This window comes from Opisthorchis viverrini, assembly GCF_000715545.1.
Source record: "Opisthorchis viverrini unplaced genomic scaffold opera_v5_235, whole genome shotgun sequence".
NCBI lineage: Eukaryota > Metazoa > Platyhelminthes > Trematoda > Opisthorchiida > Opisthorchiidae > Opisthorchis > Opisthorchis viverrini.
Window position 1 is genome coordinate 276,291 of NW_008751887.1, and position 11,045 is coordinate 287,335.

Here is an 11,045-nt window from a genome sequence, read left to right on the forward strand (position 1 = left end):
GCAACCACACTAGCCGACAATGATCCAGTGTGATAATCCGAAGAGGACTTACTGATTGGTTCCCCGTCTGTCTGGCCTATTAGGTGACCTAGATCACTTGGCCTGATGACGCTTTTTGTGCCCAAATAAAAACCACCGATTGTTTACCAAGCTCTTCTGAAACCAAGACCTAGTACTCCTTTGTAAGTCAACTCATGACGATCAGCATATGGCAGGTCACTTTGGTTCATATTGTAATATGAAGCTCTCTGAGCAGACTTACACTTTTACCACAATGAACACTTGAAACAATATTGTCTTTTGCGCAAACAGAATGTAAATAAGCAAATGGACTGCCATTCGATAAGTAAGCTTCAGAACTGGCCCATCATGACTGGTTTGAAAATGTCCAAACTCAGTCACTATTGCTAGAAAAAGGAAATCAATCGTAATTCGGCAAAATCCGGTCTCGCCTAGCATGGATATTCATGATTACCAAGTCAAACCAAAACCAGTGCTTTTACTTTGCATTCTTGCGTGTTTCACTAGGAGTATTGATTTGTTTGGAGAAGTGGAAGTTCACTGTTAGAACTCATGATATGATTTCCATCAGCGACACATTTTGTATGAGATGAGAAAAACATTACATAGTATCTGTGTAATTAGAACATTCAACGACATGATAGATTAAAACATCATCAGTAAAGAAAAGCATAACGTCGCGTTCCATAATTCCAGTTCCCGCTGCGACGCAAATCATTCTGTTTGGCAACAAATGCCTCCGATGAGAAGTCCGGGCTGACTGTGAATGACAGAGGCATGATTTTGACTGTTGGTTGGAAAAACGTCTCTGCCTTGGACACACGCATTTTCGGTGGGAGTGGTAAGCTGGGTTCTAAAGAAATGTCCACAGAGTATGACCGTCGCTTGGGAAGATACGGTTTTCTGAAATCCACGAGAAGTTACTTTGGCTGTGAAACTCAACTTGATCACCGAAGTGAATAATGTTTAAACTGAATTTTTCCTAAACTTTACGTATTTGAACTAAACCAGGTCTTCGATTCAGTGCTGACTTGGGACTAACACAGGAAACTAAGCGATTATCACTTATTCAGCTAAGCCATCTTTTATACCTGATCTCAGCAACACCATCACGCTGACGCTTTCGGCGCCGTGCTAAGATGCAGGTAACTTGGTATTCGTGGTCATCTGCTGAGGCGGAACGTTAGTGTGACCGCATGCGTTCGGATGCAATAGACCAAAAATGCCGTGCGCTGAGTTTTCATGTATGTTAGGCGAATTTAGGCGCTAAAAATTACCCTGTTGTGCTCCGTTCAACAATATTCCCACAAACAGCGGCTTACGTCAGCAAATTCTTTCATTTGGAACTAAGTGTTGATAGCTCAGTTGGTCAAGTTTGTGTTCGAATAGTTTGGCGGGACTACGAACCTTGTTGCAGACGATTTGTCACCGATCGAAGTGAAGCCATCAATGCGTCGCACAGCTCTGCTTTGCTTAAAAAATACGTATCCGTAGCGTTACCTTAATTGACAAGGAGACGTTCGCAGCAAATTTGTCAAACGCATCGCACTTGCCTACCACTAAACCTTTCGAGGCCGCCCACTTGACCTTGACCAATAACAAGAATTAGCTTGACGGCACTTTGAGTATGTTAAACTGGACTACCTGATAAAAACCACTTAGAAGAACATCCTATGAATCAAATTGATCGGTGTTCAACTACCTCATTTATCAAGATACCTTGGCGTACATTTGGGGCTTGACCCATTGGATGCCTAAAGTATATCCAGGTAATCTTCCATTCCACGTTATCTGCATGAGTAGATGACATCTGAGGCACTTTGAACCTAAAATCGTTTGGAACAATGGGCAAATATGGATTGCTGGCGACTACAATCATATTGCATAGACCTTCGGGTGACGTTAAGGGCAAAATTTCGCGAAAAAAAATGGACCGGAGAATCTTACTAGCAAGTGTTTGACCTACACCCCAGATACATACAGTACTATCCTCGAAAAGCGTGCTCTATTGAAGTGTGGTCATAAGGTATGCTCTTTGACGCGTCCTCTCATAATTGGCAAACACACTGAGGTGTGTACTCTTAGATTTTATGCATATAGCTGCTACAGACGTTGGAACTTAGGAGGTCGAATAAATCTGAAATTTCTTAATTATTTGTAAGCAACCTAACTTACTAATGTCACCGAGGAGAACCAGTGACAGAAAAGTCATCTGACTGTCGCCAGCTGATTGGTAGGATGAATTTAACAGCGCTCGTGTTTCATCTTCATCTAATGAGGCAAACATTCATGCAACAAAAACGGTGAAAAATGAAGACTCTACCAACACTTCCGTCCGTGGGTTTGAATCCCTAAGCGAAATTCTGTACGCAATCCAGTACTTCAAAACTATCTGCCTGATTTCTACCCTGGATTTCGATCCTATTTGGACAACAAGACATGATTGATACGCCGCAACTCACGTTTTTGAACAGAAAAAGTGAACCTGAATAACCGCTGCTCAACAACTGTATCTTGAGCACACTATGATGGAATTTCATGCGGGTATAATTATGTGATATTATGGGACCTAGGTGACTACATTTGACATTAGATACAGTATGGGCTGACCCACTGAAGAGTACACCGGTGGCTTGATAGTACTGATGTGACGTCTAAGTCAGTAGTCAGTGAGCGGATGCACGTGACCGTCTCCTGATTTGCGTAGCCAAGGTAATGATATTATGCTATTGATGGCATCTGCACAACAGACTAACTCTCGCAGTGTTAATAAATCTTAGGGCAGAATGATTCAGTTTGATTCTTAGGGGTATGCTGTCATGGGCGACATCTTTTTGGAGTAGGTACACTGACAGACATCGGCAAGTTTCTTTACTGTTGGAGCTGTTTACTCTCCATGACGTAAGAATACACGGAAAACCAGAGTCAGAGTTCATAATTTGTCCCAATCAACACCTCACTTTTTATATAGGACCTTTGAAGACGAATTTTCAAAATATCATGAATTTAAAATTGTCACAAACATTGAATGATATGCTGTCTAGGTTCGTTCAATTATCTGAAAACTTCCTTCAGCCACCAATTGTTTTGGAATCAACTAGGGGCACGCAAGCAATTGGCTGTGCCAGCAAAACACCTTTATTGCTCCCTATATGAAGGGAAAATGGAGTGTTTGGGAAAAATGGTGCCCTGGAAACAGTACACAGTGTGTTCAGACGGTGTACTAGTTTCCCGTTTCCGTTTTCTTCTGTTATGACGAAATTGAATATAATAACTTGTTAGGAATTTAATTGTTGGATGCCGTTTGCTTCATGATTAAGACTAGTTACGAAACTATAGAAGAAAAGGGAGTTGAACTAAACATCAATAGTGGTGACAATAATATCACTTCGATGGCTAGCTGCCGTGCTACCCGAACGAAGCACGAGGCCCGAGGTCCCAACAGGTTATGGAAGCCTAGATAAGAGCAGTCGAAACGCAAAGCTTGGGTTCAAACCACGGACCTTTCGGTAAGGCAGTTTGCATCTTGATCACTGAATTATTCTTTATTCTGGCCTGTCAGGCCATTCATCTGTCCTCACATTAAAGGACCAAATAGGAACTGTAAAACTGTGGCGCAGATTTCCACAAAATTGCGCAGGAAATCGAAGCAAATCAAGTCACTCACCACAGCCATAAGTCAGATGTAAATGGTAATAAAAGACTTTACCAAGATAGATGCTTAACAGCTTTTTAACCATACATTCTTCATTGACAAATGAGAAAGAAATATATGACTTGTACTAATCTCCTTGCATTTTGTTACAACAGTTTGTGAAGTTTCAGTACTACAAAATATGAATAGCCTGGAAGCAAGCTACATTTTGGTAGAATCAGCGTCTAAAGTGTAGGTAAAGTCCATCTCCACCAGACTGTGACCTTCGTCCCATCAACTATTTTGTTAGTTACAACAGTTTGTGAAGTTTCAGTACTACAAAATATAAATAGCCTGGAAGCAAGCTACATTGTGGTAGAATCAGCGTCTGAAATGTGGGTAAAGTCCATCTCCACCAGAGTGTGACCTTCGTCCCGTCAACTATTCATGAATGTCACCCACCACTGGAATACCTACCCCACTGCTCTCATCTTACCCCCCACCTATAGATAGTTTGCATGCAAGTATTTGTTCTCTAGTCATTATTATTAATTATCATGGCAGTTTTTGACTAGACTGGATGTCTGGAAATGGAATCAGCCCATACCGATGTGTCGTTTGTTTTTCACTCCCATATCATTGTCCAATATTCTTGTTTGACTTCATTCATCGGGTTCCACGCGACAGAACATCACGGCAATACATTTCAGTGAATAATTCTGTCCTGGTTGGGATGAACCTGTTTCCATCGGTAAAGTTGAGACAATACCAACGATCATTTGGCGGGGACTCATTGTTTTTTTAGCCACCTATTATTATGACGTTACATCTGTTGAATACAGGGAATTGATTTCAGAGGTATGTGAGTGAGTCTGCACGTGAAGAAACTATCACTGCATTACTGATACCGGGTGTGATAAAATGCCATGAAAGTGCACCTAAGTCGTCCCCCGTTATTGTAAACTTGTGAGTGAGATACCCGTTCTTGGGAGGATTTGAAGATATATCTGTTCGTCTATTTCCTCAGATCACTTTACCAAAGCAATTATGCGAATTGCTATGTCAGACGAATTGTACTTTTCAGTTAAGGTCACTGAATCCCACCAAAATATCTATCAATCGCTATGGTCGACCGACAGATTGCACTTTTGACCATGATTTCTCGTCATAACACACAACTGCACTAATTCTTCTGAAGATATGTGGTACAGAGGTATCTAATATATGCGGTCTAAAGTTAAAGTGTATTCATGTACTTCGAAATGCCTCACAGTTGTACTGACCTTCCGAGCATAGACGTGAACTAATCTCAGGTATCCTGCAACCATGGCTAGCTTGGTTGCTTAAGCTGAGTTGTAGAACTTGAATATCCATAAACTGACTTCCAAGGACTCGGGATTTTCAGTTAGCATTTCTGGGCGCTAGGTTACTGAACCAACCTTAGCCTCGACAACTATATGGCTAGTGTCCTCAGTGACCATCGGTTTATTTGGACGGAAGATCGAATACACGTGAGCAGGATTCAATGTTAGCAAGTTAGAAAGAGGCGTTGGCGGCGGTGTGTCCAATTGATACTTAGCTGCGACGTGGACTCCGACAAAATTAGCACTCGAATGGTCAGTAAGTACTCAGTAACCTGAGCGGAAAAGGTCGTTTTAAAGATGGACTGGACTGAAGAGTCGCCCGGTGTGCCAGGCTCCTTGATTAAAGTAGAAAACAGCTGAACGTTGAAATCGTCGTCAGAATTCGCAACCTAATTTTATGTACATCACAACGATGAAATGCCTATGCGTAGTCTTGGAGGGTATCGTAGATGACAAGTGCAATGACGTAGAAGAGCAAACACTATAACGATATACACTTACGCTGAAGAAGCGAGATGATTACTCACAGAGTTGCGAAGTCCCTGGCTTCTCGAAGCAGATCGGGTGCTTCTGAAGCTTTCACTGGTTACGGAGCGCGGAATCTATACTGAGCCAAGCGTGCTTCTATCAAACAGCTAGAATCTGATCTTTGTTCGATATGGAACCGCAATCTGACCACAGTTAGGCCTACAGAACAATAATTCTGGCAAACCGAATGTTAAAGCAGCCTAGAAATCTCCTTTATTTTATCATGTTCTCATTATCATACTGTCACCCAGTTTTGCCAGCTTTCACAGGCTGCATACAGGTTACTGCTAATTTACCCTACTCAAGGGTTCATACAAGAATCTGTTAGAATTTGCTTGGTTTATTGAGGGCCGAAAATTCCACCAGGTAACCGGCGGACACAAATTCTCAATTCATTAAGGACGCCATGGAAATGGGATAAATTTTTGTGTTTGAGCAACAGATTTGGTTCAATCGCACACAGTTGTCCTCCGGTTCTGGTAGGGCTGTGTCTTGACTGAGTAACGTTAGTCCACTTTTGTTAGCCTATCCCTGTTAGCGTTTTGATTGAGCCAACTTCGTCCATCTTTTTTAGTTTTCAAAGTTCACTGTCCGTCTTAGCTGGGTGCACTGTTTTTTAGTTGGCTTCTGATCAGGTGGCTGTTGATCCGTTCGCTGGGCTTAGAAACTGACTTGCAAGCGTTTTTTCACAATAAAAAGGAAGCGTCATCAATGCACGGTTGAATGTGTGCTTCCTCCCTGCCAGTATATAGCCTTTACAGCTTATCTGTTATCTCTCAACCTGATTGGGAAATTCGGAAATAGCGAGTTATATTCAAAGGCCATATAAAGGCGCGCAGACGAAGAGAAAATACCCACCCAACTGCGCACGTGACGAAATATTTGCAAGTCTATTGCCAAGTTCGGTGAACAGGCACACAGGCTACGCGATCAACAACCCCCAAACTCACTCTGGCAACTAATACTTTGACACAATACCAACTGATATATTATTTTTGCTTATGAGATGTGAGAGTCACACAACTGGTGACGAAGCCGACGTGCGCTTCCATTAAGTGACGTGTCGTTTCTGCAGGTCGATACTCTGTTAGGTTGAATTTGGCCGGAAGAAAATCTGTGTTGATTGAATAAACCCGGGAAGCTTACTGAAAATAACTTGCTGAAGAAAAAACAAGTTTTATTATCATCATAAACGAGAGATTCAGTTGAGTCTCCGGTGAAAACCAAATTGATTTGCAGATGAGTGTATTTCTCGAAAACAGTTTTATTAGTTTCACTAAGGGAACTACTCACAAGGTTGCTGAAAATTCCTCGACATCCCACGACCGGTTTCGCCCTTCTTGGGGCTCATCAGGTTGGCGCAGTCCCCGAGTTTCCGTCAATCTTATGTTCTGCTTGAACCCAAATTGGACTGTTTTCGAGAAACACACTGATTTGCAAATCAATTTGGTTTTCACGAAAGACTCAGCTGAGTCTCTCGTTTATGATGCTTCGCACTAAATGTGCTGCACACAGGCCACGATATTTTCATAAAAGAAAGAATATCCTAAACGAGAGATTCATTTGTGTCTCGTGAAAACCAAATTGATTTGCAAACAAGTATATTTCTCGTCATTATTTTATCAAAGAGAAAGCTACTCATTAATTTGCTAAAACTTCTCTAATATAATAAAGGAGCTCATAAACAAGAGATTCGGCTTGGACCCTGTTGGACGCCTTGATGAAGTCAACTTATTTTGCTGCTTAGTGTAACTCACTGATCGTTATTCATTAAAACAAATGCACCTATGGTGAATTTCGTGCATTCGTATGAAATGCAATCTAAACCGTTTTGCAATGAAGAACAACTGTAATTGTAAACTATTATTGTTTTGAATCTGACTCGATTTTAACAAGTCAAATTTCGGACACTAGAAGGGGCTTCATTGGGAAGTATTGCTTCCATAAAATTACAAAAACCACTTACTTTAAGTAAAGCGGATCTCTTGGAACTTCCATTCTCCAACCATAAACTTTAAGAGCTTTTTCGTAGCTATCTTTTGACTTGACAAGAGGGTTCATTGTTGTTATTGATTCTTCCGCACAGCCGATTTCCAGATAATCGTCTTCTTTGATTTCTTTCAGTGCTGGATGTTCCCAAACTGGCTTCTCAAATAGAGACTCTGCCCGATGCACCGAAGAACTGAGCGGACGAGCTGTATCTTGGAACTGGGATATGGTAGATGTGGTTGAGGACACCGGGGTGGATGAGTCTATTCTGGAAGTTTCCCTGTCGGTTGTAGAAAAGCCGGTTATACACAGAACCGCAGATTTCAATCGTCGCTCCGTGTTCTTTCTTTGGTAGGGGGCCAAAGCAAAGCTTCTTTTGTCCTGAGCGTCAATAGGGAATGCGTCGATCGCAGTTTTACTTAAAATTACGACTAGACTTACCAATGATAAAAACTCTTTAATTTACAACTTACCCTCTAGGAGGAACCCAAGATAGTGTATCGATATTGCAGGTGCATGCATATAAGTTTGTATAAAGAGAAAGGAGGATTGTGTAGTGCAAAAAATTCGGAAATATCACGATATAGACTTCCCTGTCTGTTTAAACACACGCTCTGTATTCCCCGCCTACTGAGATGTCCCATGAAGCCGTAACATTATCCGAACAGTAGACTAAATTTCAGAACATGAGTTTTTCCAATCTGTGAACATCCGTGATAGCCTCAGTCCTTCCGCCACTCCAAGCCCGAAATTTTTTAAGCTTCTGTTGCAAACGACACTGTCCAGTTGCTTATCTGTACGACTACTTTTACTTGGCTGAGATCGTACAATAACTTTCTAACGTTTGTCAAGGGCCTCTAGTTTAGTACACTAGCTAAACCTTGAAGGATATTATGTTGGCATATTATTCGTTTCGGCCTGATAACACGCAACGGTGGACTGGCCCTGAAGATCTACAGCATAATTCGACATAAATATTTTTTACCTGCCTAGTTTGGAGTGATGCTGCTCAGCTGCAAGGTATCGGAACCTATACGGATTCATCTGCGCTGTTTGTTTAGTGAAACCATAAAACTATGAAACCTGATTAACTTTGCCACTGTGGAAGGATTGATTTAGATATAGAAGCGTTCTACACTTAATTTCACAGCTTGTGGCTAGTTTGCCATATTTTTGGGCGACTCACCACACAAAGCTGAGTTTTTCCTAAGCATAGCTATTTTTATACGAATTGATATGTTCTTGCTGGCTCAAACTGATGTCATTTCACACGAATAATGATGATAATAAGGGACGAGGCAAAATCAGTGTCCAAAACTGATGCTTCCTTGTTAGAATACCATAATTTTTTGTCGTTCAAGGAGCCAGTCAGCAGATGGCCATACGATGTGAATCCACTGATTGAAAGATGTCTGGTGCGTACTCTGCCCAACTGAATGTTATTCAGACTGTTCATCAGTCGATGCTAGCTGAGCAATTAACTGTTCAAATGACTAGCCAGGTTCGGAATTCTGTGGAGTCTAATGAGGTGCCCAAAGGCTCTTTCCCAATAGGCATGAAACGGCTGCATCGACTGGTTTCACCAAGGGGCGAAATATCAACCGATGATGCATTTAAAGGGGCGAAGAATTGAACAAGATTGGACGAGGAGGGTATCCAGTAAAATCTGAATTCAGCTTATCATTGGCAGTCGCAATATCGTAGTCAGTGCATTATCATAACCATATATGCGTAATATCAAATCGATCTAACGGTAATGTGAATGCTCGGTGTCCAAAACGGACTGGTCCGTCAACAGTGTTGACATCGTTAAGGGTGCATAGTTGGATAACTAAAGATTGTTAGTATTGTGGCTAATGCATTGACGTATGCAAGAATTTGCTGTTCACTTGTGTTCAACGTGCACGTCAAGAAGCCGAGTTTTTCAGAAGTATTTTCAGGCCAGCCGAGGGAGATTCGAAGGCGCAAAATGATTTATGACGGATGCATACTGCGAGCCTTGAGGTTTCTCGTCTTTTCATAGTTTTATGCTGTGCGATGTTAAATAGACCAACCAGAATGTCCATTTCCAACACTGACAAGTTGGAAACTATGGAGCCTAGTCACTACCACTGCAGAGGATATAAGTGATCGAATCCAGTTGCGGTGTTTCTCATTTGGCAGTGCGCAAACGTGTGGCCAAAGCCTTTAAGCTAGGAACCACCAAAGCCAGTAAATCCAAAATGGTTAAGCTGGAGGAGCGAGAACGGTTCCTGGGTTGTTATGCTGCCTTCGAATTACCAAGTCAAACCGCATGATATCACGTATTAGCTGGAATTAGGTTTTTGCACCAGGTTTTTTTGGTATTACATCAGTTGTGTGAAACTTATTTGCCTGGAGGGTCTGGAACGAAGTGATCGACTTGAGTTAGCATTCTGATATTAACGAAGCGCAGTGGGTGGTGACTTGCTCAAAAGAGAAACTTTTGAAGTTCAACACAATACAGCCCAAGCAAATCACTCGCCTAAGAACCTCACTTTTAGATGCTAGAAATTTAATGGGTGAAATCTTCAACCATACTGAGAATACTTAACAACCACTCATGTACATCCATAGAGAAGCAACAATCAGTCATATGTCTGCTCAAACAAAATGAAGCTATCTGTCAGTCCGCTTTATAAAAAGACAGAATTGACAGGAAATACACATGTTGCAACAAGTCGAGAACATACTGAATTTTGTCGCCATTTGAGATATCTTATCAACGGCGGTCCGTTCACCAACCCAAAGAATTCTAACAGATCATAGGCATTATTTTTAAAACCCAGTAGGGTGTTTATTTAGTGGCCAGTTAATGCCCTGGTTATGACAACGCTGTGCCAATGTTATCCTCTTGATCCACATTTTATCGTAGATTATCAATTACTCCAACGCTTTCTGCTCTCGCTCAGCCAAAATGACAGTAAAAGTCCACATTTGTTCCACTGATTTTCAGTCATCAAACAATCAAAACCATTATGGAAATCGCGACGCCTTTTAGATGTCTTGCAAGTCTAATTCGTTTTCTTTACTAATCACCTTACTTATGAGTCGCTAAATAGCAAATGTGTAAGGCTTATCCATGGCTTACCGCAGAAATCCCGAAAACTTCCATCACCATCCGTTTTGGCAGTTATTGTTTGTTGTCAGGGTGTCGCATTTTCGTCTCGTTCTGCTTATTTGAGCGATACAGCGGTTGATGCATCTACTTCGGAACGGTGCTGTCATGATATGTGATTGAATTTGAACGTGACAGCCTTGGCACAATGGATTTATACTTGGCACGCCCCTGAAGACTAAGCGAAGTGTGACCGTCCTAAATTATCTTATTGGCCTAGCAATCTCTCATAGGACAATGAATTCAGTTAGTTGTGCAATCCCATATCTGAGCAGACCGATACATATGTAGATGGGCAGACAGGTAGCGAATGACAGGTAAATACATGTGCTGATAGATAGATAGATAGATAGATAGATAAACAGATAGATAG

General features: G+C 41.5%; 2 protein-coding genes across 2 annotated transcripts in view; one reads left to right on the forward strand and one right to left on the reverse strand.

The window, feature by feature from the left end:
* Positions 1 to 11,045, forward strand: part of T265_08668 (hypothetical protein) — a gene marked incomplete at both ends in the record, with an annotated part of 92,274 nt that overhangs the window by 62,574 nt on the left and 18,655 nt on the right. The window contains one exon of the mRNA XM_009174539.1: positions 718 to 862. Coding sequence (XP_009172803.1) covers positions 718 to 862 — 145 coding nt within the window. The remainder of the gene's footprint in view (positions 1 to 717; positions 863 to 11,045) is intronic.
* T265_08667 (hypothetical protein) overlaps positions 678 to 11,045 on the reverse strand; it is a gene marked incomplete at both ends in the record, with an annotated part of 11,568 nt that continues 1,200 nt past the window's right edge. The window contains 2 exons of the mRNA XM_009174538.1: positions 678 to 924; positions 7,514 to 7,917. Of these exons, the coding sequence (XP_009172802.1) occupies positions 678 to 924; positions 7,514 to 7,917 (651 nt within the window). The remainder of the gene's footprint in view (positions 925 to 7,513; positions 7,918 to 11,045) is intronic.